At 41.0% G+C, this 15,206-nt stretch overlaps 1 protein-coding gene across 1 annotated transcript in view; it reads right to left on the bottom strand.

Moving 5' to 3' along the window:
- The window catches only part of HERC2 (HECT and RLD domain containing E3 ubiquitin protein ligase 2), a 921,269-nt gene that overhangs the window by 328,353 nt on the left and 577,710 nt on the right, over window positions 1-15,206 (bottom strand). Inside the window, 1 exon segment of the mRNA XM_030201308.1 lies at window positions 8,685-8,838. Coding sequence (XP_030057168.1) covers window positions 8,685-8,838 — 154 coding nt within the window.

Below are 15,206 nucleotides of genomic sequence, written 5' to 3'. Positions count from 1 at the left end.
ATCCTCCCAATATAATAAAAGTGGAGGAGGTAAGAAGTTGACTAGAAATAATGGTTTACAGCTAAAAAGAAGGAATAAGATCAGAGTGGTGGTTTAGAAGTCGTTTAGGGATAAAGATGTATTTAATCAGAAAGCTAATATCTCAACACTAGCACTAGTTCTTGAAAATTAAATCTATCAAAATCAATTATCGCTAAATCAGTTCAGAAAAGTATACAAAAAAATCGGGAGGGGGGGAGCCTGAGTCAAATAAGCAGCATCTGCATCTGTTAACCATGTTTCTACCGAACATAAAGGGCACAGCGAAAATGACTCAAGGATAAGGCTTGAGATGATGTGTAAAAGTCCAAATTTATTATGTAGTTCAATAAACATGTTAAATTCAAATCAATTGTGTAACTCAAAGAGACTTGACACGGCTGTATTTTGGCCAACTGGCTTTCCTCAGGAGTCTTAATGGTCTTTGGAGTTGTCTGTTGAAGAAATCTGAATTTATTGGTTTGCGACTAGTAAAAGCGTTGTGTCAGGAGCTCAATGCTCAAGGAAATACGTTGTGAAAGGGTCGGCAAAAGACTGGCGCCTCTCCAAAACATTTGACAAAGGGGCTGATATCCCAGAATACCAGTACTAAGGTAACACCCCTTTCATGGACAGACCACTTTCTAATTAAGTTTTCCGTAAGTGACCACCTGGAACAAATGCAACCTCCCAGAAGATCAGAGTCAAGAAAAAGATAACTGCTTAGAATTTCCTAGAAGCCTTGGACTATCCACATGTGGATGAAGACACAACTAGAGCATGAGAACAGGTTGATATCTGGAATACACACCTAGCTAAAACCTCAGAATAAATGGTACCACTAAAAAGGTCTTATGTCCCACTTACAAATGCTCACCTTGGTTTTCTCCAAAACTTTGGACCCTTAAGCACAAAGGACGAAAACTGGATGAGGACAGATTAAACTGTAGGAATCACATGACAAAGTACCGCCAAGCCTTAACAGCAGCCAAAAAACAATATTTCTCTCAATATTTCGTCCTGCCCCTTGTGGCACCAGTCCAAAATGGTGCCGCGAGAGCATCATGAGCCACAGTAGATCACGATTCCAAACTGGAACTCCAGTTTAGAAGGGTCCTGTCAACACTCTTGAGTCTAGGTCATCTTCCTGGGAGGCCAAGCCCATGAACCTGAGCAAGAGAAAAACAGGAAAATGGTAACACCCTTCACCAGGGGAGGGGCGGTAAAGGATCATCTGGACCAGGTTTGTGCAGACATACGTGCTTAAGGAGTAGCAAGAAACGTGAATATCATTACCCTTGTACCCTGAACATTTTCAGATGCCTATAAAGAAGTCTCCGTCACCATGTTACCTTATAAGAAGACAAATTTGGCAGCATTCAAGCAGGCCCTGACAAAACAGTATAGGCCATATAGAGATCCGAGGATCATCAATCGGTTCATGGGATGAGATATAAAGAAGGGCAGTCACCCAAGAACTATGCATTTGAGCATTACTTTGAGTCTAAACCCCAGGAAATGAAGGATGAGGAGTTCAAGGCCCTATTCCTTAGAACCTTGACATCTGATCTGAGGGCCTATCTGGCATATAAAGAACATGAGCCCATCTCTACCTTGGTGAGCCAGGTCGAGACAATGTATGACATGAAGTCTAGTGGTATGGCTAATCAGGACTGAGGAAAAAGGATCAATGGAAGAACAAAGGTCGCCAGTTTGGTGTCTGCTCAGCCCAAGGTAACCTGGCATTGGAGGTGAATGAGCTTCTGTCCCTCCCAAAAGCAGAAAGACATCTCCCGCCAGGCCACCAGCCAATCTCAACAATTCAACCACAGTGGACTGGAAATTCTAAGCATGGAGGAAAAGAAACGGGTCCCCTAGGAACCCTTCACACAGGCCGCCTCCCAACAGGACACTGATAAAGAGTACATGGGAGTGCATGAGGAAGTTAGATCAATTTGGATCCCTCCTTCAATGCATTCTGGAAGAGGACTCAAGACTGAAGCAACCTTATAGAAGGAGGTAGAAGAAGTTTCCTAAGAATATGGAGCAACAAGTTTCCAGCTCTGCTTCCTTAGAGATAAAGACTAGTCCTTCTACGGTACTACTGAGCCAGTGACATGTTAAAACCTGTTCCCAGACAGGTAATCAAACACTCTGATGCCCACATATATTCACTCAACAACGGGGGTAAAAGTGTAATCCTCAAATTGGTCACCATGGCCAAGGATTCCCTATCTAGTCACCAGTACTTCCTAGGTGTCCTTCATCCAAATGGACAAAGGTATACCCTTTTTGTGTCACTGTAGGAGACCTTCTGGTGTGAGGAGTTGATCGACACAGCGTCGGAAGTCACACTGATGACCAAAGAGCTCTTCAAGAAGTTGAAGACCTCTTTAGGGAGTCCTCACAGTCTATGTTTGTCTCCTTGTGATGCCTCCCTGGTGGCCTATGGTAATCAATCCATAGATGTCGTGGGATAGGTATGGGTCACTTTTCAGTTGGGTAAGATGAAAATCAAACACCTAGTCATTATAACTAGGTATTCATGGAACAAACTGTTGTTGGGCAACAAGCTTTTAAAAAGGTTCCAACCTGTCCTGGATTATATTCAGGAGATAATGTGGACACAGGTTAATCATCCTATTCCATATGGGCGAGTAGTTAAAGGAGTTAGTGGGTCTTGTCAAGTTGAGCGGACAAAGGAAAATGTCTGCATTAACTTTCAAAAGTCAGCTGACCCCTGTCTGCTGGAACTCAAATCAGAGACAGACCCAGGTCAGCTTGATCAGGAGAATGTGGTGAGGGTGCCAAAAGGGGCAATCTCCGATGTGACATTGGGTCCAGACAGTCTCTTAGTGAGACTGAGAGAGCACGCAAACTAGAAGCCAGGAAAATCCTAAGTCATGTGGCACGCCCTGCACCCTCAGTAATCACCCACAGATGCTAAGTGAATCACATTTCACTCAGCATCCCTGGGAAGGAGATGTGTTACAAGTGGATGTGACACTAGGGAGTGCTTGGAAGGTAAAAGCCAAGTTGCTTGTACCTAGTAATATATCTCTCATCAATACCACCATTACTCACCAGCTCAAAGAGCTAGGGATCGCTCATCGTGCAAAACATCCATGCCAGGCTCTTCTTGTGCCTGGCTTGGGGGTTAAGTATGTCCTGTGAGTCATCAGTATCCCCATGCAATTGGAGAATAAGGAGTTTGTGCATGACTGTTACATTGTGCAAAACCTCTGACAGCTGCTCCTGCTGGGTTCAGACTGGGTTCAGTTGGAGGCAGTAGTTGATCTCTTACACAATGTACTATGGAGTAGACTGGAAAATGATCTAGTTGACCTATCAGGGACTCAAAGAGCACTCACATTCGATCAAACGGTACCACAGGTGTGCAAAGTCGAGAGTGACCAAGCCATCACAATACCTGGAGGGGTGCAGGAGCTTCCCTTAAAACTCCATATTTAACCAGGTCATCAAGTCCTCCACAAGCTGGCTTTCTTTAACCCAAACACCCGATTTTGGGAATTGGGGTTAACTACTTGTGCTGTGCAGGGCCTGGAGAAAATTGAGACCCCTATTTATATTCTGGTTACGAACTGTGGTGGAGCAGCTTAATGGTTAGTAGAGGGGAGAAACATGAGTGTGCTTATACTGGTCCAAAAGGTCTAATGGATGTGTTATTTATTTAGCCATACGATAAAGAGTCGACTTTGATGAAATTAGAGAAAGCTCATCTGCTCCTTACATGTGGTTCAGAGGGTAGTAGGGCATCTTCTGAATTATCTCCTCCACGTTTTAAGGCAGTGCACATTGTGCAGGTGGTCACTTTGCATGACACGGTAGTCAGTGGAAATCAACAGCAATCATCCTTTTCCAGGGTTCAAGATTATGGTAGAAGAACAAGTCACCCACACCGATGCCTGTACCACCCACTGAAGAGAGACAACAGCTTTAAAATATGATCTACAATTATCAGGACTTTTTTGAGTAGACTCATACGATAGTGGTCTGACTGATCTCTATGTGACGTGTGTTCCAACAGAGTCTAACAGTAAACCTGTCTTCGTACGCAGATATAAAATCCCATTGGCATCCTATGAGAGTGTGTTCAGGAGACTTTAAACATCTTGCAGGAAGACCTTAGGAAATTGGAAGACTGGGCATCCAAATGGCAGATGAAATTCAATGTGGACAAATGCAAGGTGATGCAGATTGGAAAGAATAATCAGAATCATTGCTACCTGATACTAGGGTCCACCTTGGGGGTCAAAACTCAAGAAAAAGATCTAGGTGTGGTAAGACTGAAAATACTAAAAATGCCTCGGTATAGCTCCATGATGCAACCACACCTTGAGTACTGCGTTTAGTTCTGGTCGCCATATCTCAAAAAAGATATAGCAGAATTAGAAAATGTTCAAAGAAGAGCGACCAAAATGATAAAGGGGATGGAATTGCTCTTGTATGAGGGAAGGCTAAAGATATTAGGGCTCTTCAGCTTGGGGAAAAAAAACAAGATGATTAAGATCTACAAAATCCTGAGTGGTGTAGAACGAGTAGAAGTGAATTGACTTTTTACTCGTCCCAAAAGTACAAAGACTAGGGGACACTCAAGGAAGTTACATGGAAATACTTTTAAAACAAATAGACTGAACGAATAGTTAAGCTCTGTAACTCTTTGCTGAAGGATGTGGTAACAGCGGTTAGCGTATCTGGGTTAAAAAAAAGAGGCTTGGACAAGTTCCTGGAAGAAAAGTCCATAGTCTGCTATTGAGACAGAGATGGGGAAGCAACTACTTGCCCTAGGACAAATAACATGGAATATTGCCACAATATGGGTTTCTGCCAGGTACTTGTGAGTTTGAAAACAGGATACCGGGCTACATGAACCATTGGTTTGAACCAGTATGGCTGCTCTTATGTTCACCCAAAGGATGCCTGTTAGAAGTCTCCTCAGCAAAGGAAGATAGTCATCTACTTTTCTTTATAGAATACTTAGTTGTGAACCCCACATTGTTTCACCATGATGTAGAATGAAACAAACCTGCTTTTGTCAGTGGAATTTGGGCCACATAGCTGAGAACTGGGCTTTCTAGAGGCCTCTCCCTAGGTATCCAAGGCCTTACCTTCAGCCTCATATCTGTTTTTCTTATCTGGCATGCCCATGATTCCCGCATTTTATACATTGCCTAAGGTGCATAAAAGGTTAAATGACCCACCAGGAAGACCAATAGTATCCAGTAGAGAATCTCTATTAGAGCCAATATCGATCTATGTGGATACATTTCTTCGACCAATGGTAAAGAACATAAGGTCGTATATAAAAGATACAACGGATTTTCTTAACCATCTGAATGAGTTAAGCGGAATAAGCAGCAGCTGGTGGATGGTCACTATGGACGTAGTGAGTCTTTATACTGTTATCCCTCAGCATGAGGCACTACAGATACTGGAGAGAGAGTTAGACAATAGAGAGAACCTAAGGGTTCCCACGAGCTTCTTAATAACTCTTGCCTCAATAGCAATGACAAATAATTATTTTCAGTTTGAAGGAAGGTTATTTAAACAATTATCTGGAGTAGCCATGGAAGTTACGATGGCCCCATCCGTGGCTAATCGTTTTGTAGCAAGATTCGAGGAAGAAGTAGTATACAAGTCCACCCATTTTTCACATGTCAAGATGTGGTTAAGATTCATTGACGATATCTTCTGTATATGGGACGGTGGTAAGAATGAGCTGGAAGAATTTGTGGTAGAACTTAACCGAAAACATCCAACCTTGAAATGTACAATGGAAGCGAGTCAAAGTAATATAGCATACTTGGATGTGCAGGTATTAAAGATGGATGCACGGATTACAACGACTATCTTTAGAAAGAAGATGGATCATAATACTTTTTTAGACTTTACCAGCTGTCATCCCAAGAAGTTAAAAGACAGCTTACCACTGTCACAGTTTCTTAGATACAGGAAGATTTGTTCAGATGATGAAGACTTTAAACAACAGTCTAGTGAATTACGGAAGAGATTATGCGATAAAGGATATCCAAGAGGAGTGGTTCAGAAGGCGTATACAAGAGCTAAATATAATAGTAGAGCAAACCTGTTAAGACCGAGAGCACAAGAGGATACAACAGATATTAATACAGCAATCTGTGTTTGGAGATACAATATGATGGCGTCGAGAATTGCAGCCATGATTAAAAAACACTGGCACGTTGTACAGACTTTGCCAATGTTTAGAAACGTAAGAGTGATGATGTCAAGAGGGAGGGAACCTGTCTCCAGGAGATTACTGAGACCTGCCAATAGCCACTTAGTTACTTTTGGAACTGCGGGGAAGAGGTAAGTGGGACAGTAGTCCAGGATGCAGTGGGACCTCGAGCATTTCAGCAGGAGCAATTTTACTGTGTCAGGTGATAGCAGTTAGAGTGAGGACCAACTCTGGTCAGCATTGATCACCTGAGTAGTGTAGCTTAGCACAAAGAGGGCTAAAGGCCCATTGCTGCTCCATCGTTGATGTTATGCTCAAAGAGAACGCATGACCGAGTCTCTTTTGATTTATGATAAACTGCTTTGATTTTGACATTACTGCCTCCATGCTTTTGAGATTCTCAGTTCCTTGGCTCTGTCTATGAAGGCTCCGGATGGTTCTACTCATTTTTGGATGGAGAAGGTGGTGGACCTCTTACTTGATTATTTCAAAGGGGTTTATCAAGCAGGGGTGTATTAATCCTCTGAGCAGTTTACAGATTATTTGAACCACTTGGGAATGCCATTTTTCTCTTCAGAGATGATAGAGGCCCTTAATGGTTCTCTTCAGGCAAAGGAGCTTCAGAGGGCGATTCGAGTGGACAAGTGGCCTAGTGGTTAGAGTACTGGTTTTGACATCCAGAGGTGCCCGGTTCAAATCATGCTGCTGCTCCTTGTAATCTTGGGCAATTCACTTAACCGTCCACTGCCTCAGGTACAAACTTAGATTGTGAGCCCTTCTGGAACAGGGAAATACCTAAATACTCACTGTACCTGAATGCAACTTACCTTGAACTACTACTACTGAAATAGATCTAAGCAAAATCCAAATAAATAATAAATAACAAAAAATGTTAAGTCCCCTGGTTACTCAGGGGAGCTTTATAAAATTCTACAAGTCCATCTTTGTGGCCCATTGTTAGCATATTATAATACGGCTGCGACTCATGGATCGCTTCCCCGTTACGTTAATGAAGTCCTGGTCACCCTGTTATTAAAGCCGGGGAAACCCATCGATTATCCCACTTCATATCGGCCTATACCCCTTATTAATATGGATCTCAAGCTATTTTCCTGAGTGCTGGCAAATTTCTGTTTACCTTCTGTAACACACAAGGATCAGAAAGAGTTTGTTCAGGGTTGTCAGCCTGTCTTAAATGTTCACAAGGCTGTTTTGCCTTGGCTTATAGCCAGCACTATGGGAGGCACATGGAATCAAATATATGTTCCAGGTATTGACTGATGATGGACACTTGAAACCATCTGCCACTCTGAGGGATGAGTACAATCTGCCATTCCAGGATATATTTATCTTCGGCTTCGACATTATGTTGTGACTATATCTTCTACATCTCTGCAATCAGATGTTTATGAGTTACTGGGAGAAGCATTTACCCTTCATTCCCAGTATTATGCTTTTATCATTGCCATCTGATTGATACAACGCCTAATGTGGATTACTCCCAGTTGCAGGCAATGTAGTTGATTGATTTGGGTATGCCCCTGGAGGAGGAGTGGTTTCTTGCAGTCTTGAAGAATTTTGTTCTCACACTGACAACATTGCCTACTGGGAATTAAAGTATAAACTTCTTACGTGTGTTTATGTTTCACCTCAGAAGGTCTTTGTAATCCATCCACACCACAGCAGATTGTCCTAAATGTGCCATTCCACAGGCAACCCCTGGACACATGTTCTGGTCTTGTCCGAACATTGTATAGCTTTTGGAAAGGGGTTTTACAATTTCTTCTTGCTACCTGGAAGATTACTATTCCCTATACTCCACGCTTGCTTTTTGGGGCCTTTCCTTGGATTCGTCGAATGTGTAGGGGCTTTCTCAAGTTGCTCCACTGGTCTGCTCTCTTGGTGTTGAAGTCCATCTTGCAGTATTGGCTTTCTCCAATAGTATCTTCAGTGCACCACTGGCACTTGCAAATGCTGGGTCTTCTTATGGTGGAGAGGTGTTATGTTCACGATCCATCCTCTTTAGAGTGGAATTGGTTCCAAGATACTTGGGAACCATTCTGGTTAACATTGACTTCTATCACACAGCCGCATCCTTAACAATTGATCTCGACTCTCAATCATTGTATAGACTACTGTATCAGCAGGATAACTTGGGGGAAGGGGGTGGGCTTGTAGGGAGGATGGGGGAGAATGTTTAACTGAGCATGTTTTGCTATTGTTATCAGAAATGATACCAGTTTACCTTGTTGGTATTATGATGTGTTTTCATGTTGGTTCTTTTGAATTGTTTGATAAAAACTGCTTTAAACATAACTTGTTTACCTGAATATAATTCACCTTAATCTTATATTTGAAAAAGGAAAGTAGTAAATCTAAAAACCAAATCCATTAATGTTATACTATATTCATGTACTTTGTCACTTTGTTCCATATTTGTATTTCATACCTGGCATTTTGACTGTGCCATTGGTGGAGGTATCATCAGAGTATGGATGGCTACTTTCCACCACCACAGGCTGTGAAGAAAGGCGGCCACTCTGGGAATCTGTAGCTACATCCTCCAGTTCTGTGACACACAGTTCCAAAAGCATGTCAGCAACCTGAAATGAATACATAGCAAAAATTTCAAATTGATTTCATGTTGCTACAGATTGCTACAAAAATGGAGAAATGTTAAACCTCAAAGCATTTTGAGGTCTACAGCACTTGGAACCAATTTTAAAAAATCTATCACAAAGAACAACTGAAGATTAAAAAAAGACTAATGTTTCTTCTGTCTTTGACTAACAATAAGCCAAGATAGTCTATATACATAAATTTGGATCTGCGAGTCTAAGAATACTTTATTTGGGGGTTTTTTCTGCCATGGATGTTTAAGACAATCACAGTTAGATTTCACCTCTCCTTTCATTCCATGTCTCCATCCTCTAGTCCTCAGTCTTTTTTCACCTCTTTCCTACTCACAAACATCTCATCTTCCACTTTCGATCCTCCTCAGTAATTCAATTTCTTCTCTGTCTCTCATGCCTTCCCAAGCCTTCTGTTCCCCCTCTGTTTTTAAATCAATCCGTAGAATTCCATTTCCAATCTGCTGCATTCAACCACGTCCCTAGCACTCACATATCTTCTTCTTCCACTTGTCCCTACACCAGCCCAAGCGCCTTCTCTATCATTCATCCCTCCTGGCCCTTAGCCTTTTTTTCTGTTATCCTCTACTTAGCTTCCCATGCCTCCTTATACTTCCTCTCCAGCTTTTCTACTTACACCTTTCATCATCTCTTCACAATCTATACCTTTCCTCTCTCTTACCCCTTCCACAGTGCACCTATGTCTTTCACAGTTTTAAACCATCTCTCCATCCTCCAAAGCTTTCTATGTTTTGTCTGAAACATCCTGGGCCCTCTAACACCCCCCCCCCCCCCTATGCCTTCACCTCACTGCCACACAATCCCTGATTCCCTATTCAATCTGTTTACTATTCAGCCAATAACCTTATTTATATATGTATTAGGTATACACAAGTTTTTTTTTCTTGATTATATTTATATACCACTTGGCCTTTCCATCCTTTGTCCCAAATAAATTAATGACAATATTTCATTTCTCTTGGAAAGATGTCTGTATATAGTTAGGCTTAATAAAGATAGAATATTAAGGACATACTCAGGGTTATCATATAATTTCTTCACTACCTCTGATTAGGGACAGTTTAAACCATCCTCATTTTGAAATAAGGACAATTTCAAAACTTCAGTGTGTAAAACTGTTTCATAAATGCCTACTTGAGAATGTATAATAGCCCAAGTGCACAAATACTGTACATAAAAGTATGTGCTTGTAAAAAATGCCTACTGTCATGAAACACCTAGCCACCCACCTGGGGTTACCCTGCAGCCACTTGGAGGGTCTATCCCCAGCACAGCTCAGGTCCGCCTGCACCTGCTGCTTGTGCTGTACATTAGCACCCTCCTCCCACCGACTGAGTCACAACTGCCTCGGGGCGAGTATCCCGCTCTCCAATTATCCCCAGTGATTTCTAGGTTACTGGGGCCACACTCCCAGTGGTCCCACAGTTCCCAGAAAGCACTCACAGACCCAACACACAAACCACCTGGATTCTTTATCAGTCCAGACAAACAGGGTGAACACCCATTATGTTTATTCTCTTAAAAAATATAATGAACAGTGAAACAAAATACAGTAAACAATAATGGGTAACTGAAATATAGATCAATTATAACACTAACACATCTATATACTGTCTAAATGGTACCTGGGAAGGTCAGGGCATTTAATTCACTATGCCTCAGCAAAGAGATCTGTCTCTCTTTCCTCCCAGGTTAAGTCTGAACTCAAAACCAGTGAAGTCCAAATGAACTCCTGGGCCAATCAGAGCCCAGTCAACAAGATTTCAAATATATACTGCTTCTTATTTGTGCCAAACTAAACAAAAGCACTCAGTTCTCTGTAACAGCTTTACAGCAAAGAAACACCACTTGCTGGCCAAATAGCAGAAATACACTTCAGAACATAATCAAGTCAGGAAAATATCCAGTACATTTTACAGGCTTAAAACACACAGTTTCTTCACACTTACTGGTTTTTTTAATTTTTATAAATATCTTTATTAAGAGCTCCCCCCCCCCCCCCCAAAAAAAAAAAAACAGATACAATGTGCATAGCAGTGCTGTCTCATATAAAAAAAATGATGCCTTGTTACGTGTCACATTTTGCTTTTTATACTTTGAACTTGGTTTGAATTTTGTTATTCTTTTATACACCACTGTATTGTTATGTATGTTATAATGCCTACTTTTATGTCATGCATATGTGCCCAGTGGCAGAGAACTGCCTTATTACACACATATGCACCAATACACACAGTCACTTCTGCAGCAGCTTTCAGGCAGGCTATTTTATAAAGATCCATAGGTTGACTTTATAAAATAGGCACACCATAGTCAGTTATCAAGTTTCAAGTTTAATAAAGAATTTCTATCCTGCCCAACAGAACAACCATCTGGGAGGCGTACAATCTAAAACAACAACAACAACAAAATTAAAAGAGAAAAAAGGGGCATAAATTACAAACATGAGACAAACGGGACTTGGGTAGAACTACAATATAAAACAGAAAAGAGGGGGGAAAAGGAAAAAAACAATATGTTGGAGGAATCTGTCTGCCAGATAAGTATGACCTCATCTGGAAAAACTAAGTGTAGGCGTCTTGAAAAATAAAAGTCTTAAGCTCTGCTTTAAAGAGAGGTAACGAAGTGATTTGTCTGAGACGAGATGGTACAGAATTCCATAGCTTTGGGCCTTGAAATAAAAACAGTGTGTGTCTGCTATGTTCATGAAAATGTTTTCCATGCAATGGAATGTTGAGAAGGTTGAATTGTGATGACCTCAAGGCTCTTGTATGAGTATAAAGGAGTGAGGCATCGCAAGAGGTAGAGATTCAGAGGCAGCAAGAGTTTTGAAAATTAGTAGAAGAATTTTATAAATAATGTGATGGGGAATTGGAAGCCAATGAGAGGCATTAAGATGAGAAGTTACATGATTGAATTTCTTAAGGTGGAAAAGAACTCTAATAGCAGTGTTTTGTTATGCAACTTCACAGCCTACATGCCCTATTATAAAATGTGCCTCAGCATATTTCCCTAAGAAAATTTTGTTTGAACTTCAGGATTAAGTTTTTTTTTATAAGCAACTGAAAATCTTTAGTGAAAAATTTGGATTTATATGGCACCTGCTTACATATACTCATATTAATTACATTTTGAATGTTATTTCAAATGGAAGTCAGTTAGACCTTGAGCTAATATTAGAAGACTGCGTTTGTGAGGAATAAGCTAAACTAAAAGTAGACCAAGTGATGGGGTTAGACAGGATACATTCAAGGGTATTAAGGGAACTAAGGGAAGTTCTGGCAAATCCATTATCTGACCTCTCCAATGTTGCTGCTTTCTTGAGACTGGCGGGTTTGCCTTCACTCCAATCTCTTAAGAAGGCCAACAAATGGAAGAGTTGGTGAGATGGGTCAAGATGGCATCAAGAGCAGATGCACAATCTGATCGTTTCCTCTCTATTGTGTCCATTCTAGTGTTATTGCTTTATTTTGCATCTATTGAAATGGGGAAGCAAAAAGGGGTTACCCATACCTGCCCTCCAGTTTCTGGATATCAAAACACTTGATTCAGATGACAATAATGGGAGGCGATTCTCTTCATGCTACAGCATGATTCCTGCTTTGCGAGAGACTGGATGATGTAGTGGACATCAGTGTCAATCAGGCGTCATAGCGTCCAGAACAGAGGTCAGTTCCCCCATGACCTGGAAGTGCAGTGGTTTTGGAGAAGGGTGAGGTACTACAGACCCAGGAGAATAGTGCAATTCTCAACCCTTGATGGATAGCCAGACAGGAACCCGTTGAGGGAAGACTTGCTGCAACACAGAGTTCTGTAACTTGAACAACTGGAGTAGAAATGGGAGCTTCTGGATATAATAACCATTTGTCTGGGACTTGAAGAAATTGTCCGTTGTCAATATGGACAACTTATGGGCAGCGATTAAGATGTTGGACACTTCCCTTAAAACATATTTTTCTACCTTGAAATTTGACTATGGAGCTGTCAGGACTAAGATTGAAGAATAGAGAGTTACTGATTCAATATGGTGATAAACTGGGGAAGAACAGCAGTACAGAGAAGGAATCAAATCACACAGCAAATAATACAAAAAGAAAAAGCACAAAAAGCCTTCAAATCCAGAACAGGTCCTTTAATCAGTCATACAAATGCGATAAATAAATAAATATGAATAGATGCTGTACTTCATAGACCCAACATGGGCGTGTTTCAGCACTCAGTACCTGCATCAGGGGTCATACAGCATAAAGATTCCAAAAATAAGGTAGCCTAGCCTCAGGCTTCTAGTAATGATAACAGACCTGTGAAAGGGTCAGTCTTCAAGCGATATATTCTTTGCACAGCAAACAAAGCAAAATTGTCTGTTGTCAATATGGACAACTTACAGGAAACAATTAAGATGTTGGACACTTCCCTTAAAGCATCTTTCTCTACCTTGAAATTTAACTATGGAGTTATCAGGGCTAAGGTTGGAGAACACAAAGAATTATTGATTCAATATGGTGATAAACTGGGGAAACAAGAAGAACAGATAAGGGAGATGAAACAGTTAGGGCTCATTTGTGTAAGCTGGAATATATGGAAAATAAGATGAGGAAGAATAATCTGAGACTCAAACTTCACAAAATAACTTTAGTTTCCCCAGTTGAGATGATACGAAAATACTTTTGTGAAATATTATTAGTTCTATCAGAAAATGTGTTTCCTATTATAAAAGCCCCGTATTTGTTTATTGGTGGTGGTCCTAGAAGTTCAACTCCAGTGGGGAATGAGAGAGCATCTTCAGATCCTGTGAATATATAACCTTTTCTGGGAGTTCTCTATCACAATGAATATGCATGAAAGAGATTTGCTTACAATGGAGGCAGTCTATGCAAATCAATCTCATGCATATTCATTGTGGATATCTTGAAAGCCTGACTGGAAAGGAGGGACTCCATGACTTACTTGGGAAACAATGCACAAGAAGTTATCATGGAAAGAACTACTCTTCTAATGACGTTCACCCTGGAGAATGAAACTGTTCATGAATATGCCGAAAATAAAGACGTAATATATAGATATTACGTCTTTATTTTCAGCATAATCATGAACAGTTTCTTATCCATGTATTTCCTGATTTGGCACAAGTGACACCCAGGCGCAGGAAAGAATTTTTGTTTCATACACCAAGAGATCTGGCCTTTGGTGCCACATGTATTTTGAAATTTTCTACCAAAGAATGGATTAAGCGCATGCTAAAAAGTAAAAGTAACACAACACTTAGTAAAAGGCCCCCTAAATGTTGTGTTTTTTATGCTGGAATATAATACGGCTAGAGAGGAAGTGGGTGTCCTGATAAGTTCTTGCTGCAGGGACTTATAGTCTATTCTGCTACTCTTTTATTGTGTATTTCTTTGTTGATATATTTTTCCTATGACCCCTCTCCTTGAATTGTGTTTCTTCAATATTAATTTTATTTTCTTTTTGTTATATTTCTGATAACTTTTTTCAAGTGAAATATTTGCTTGAATATTATGTTATATATGTGCCTAAATAAAAAAAAATTAAAAAAAGAAGGAAGAAAAATCAAGGAAAATAAGGTCTACTCAAAAATTGAACTTGCAGAGGTTTCAACTCTAACATAAAAGCAACAAGCTTCCACCGTGCAACCTTCTTTGTACTAATAACAGGCTCATTTTCGAAAGAGATGGACGTCCAAAAAGTGGCATAAATCGGCACTTGGACATCCATCTCACAGAAATGTCCAAATTGGTATAATCGAAACCGCATTTTGGACATCTTTCTCGGAAGTCCATCGGAAGGATGTCCAAATCTCAAGGGGGCATATCGGAGGCATGTTCAAGGCAGGACTTGGGCGTTCCTAAGACTTGGACGTCTTTGAGCCATAATAGAACAAAGCAAAAACGTCCAGCACTAAAACTTGGACGTTTTGAGCTGGACCTGTTTTTCTTACTAATAAGGAACAAAAAGGTGCCCCAAATGATCAGATGACCACTGGAGGGACTCAGGGATGACCTCCCCTTACTCCCCCAGTGGTCACTAACCCCCTCCCACCCCAAAACGTGATTATTTGCCAGCCTCTATACCAGCCTCAGAAGCTATATACAGGTCCATGACAGCAGTATGCAGGTCCCTGGAGTAGTTTAGTGCACTTCAGACAGGTGGACTCAGGCCCATCCCCCCACTACCTGTTACACTTGTGCAGGAAACTGTGAGCCCTCCAAAACCCACCAAAAACCCACTGTACCCACATATAGGTACCCCCTTCACCCGTAAGGACTATGGTAGTGGTGTACAGTTGGGGGTAGTGGGTTTTG

Source organism: Microcaecilia unicolor, chromosome 4, assembly GCF_901765095.1.
Source record: "Microcaecilia unicolor chromosome 4, aMicUni1.1, whole genome shotgun sequence".
NCBI lineage: Eukaryota > Metazoa > Chordata > Amphibia > Gymnophiona > Siphonopidae > Microcaecilia > Microcaecilia unicolor.
This window is presented reverse-complemented; position numbering and strand designations above follow the sequence as displayed.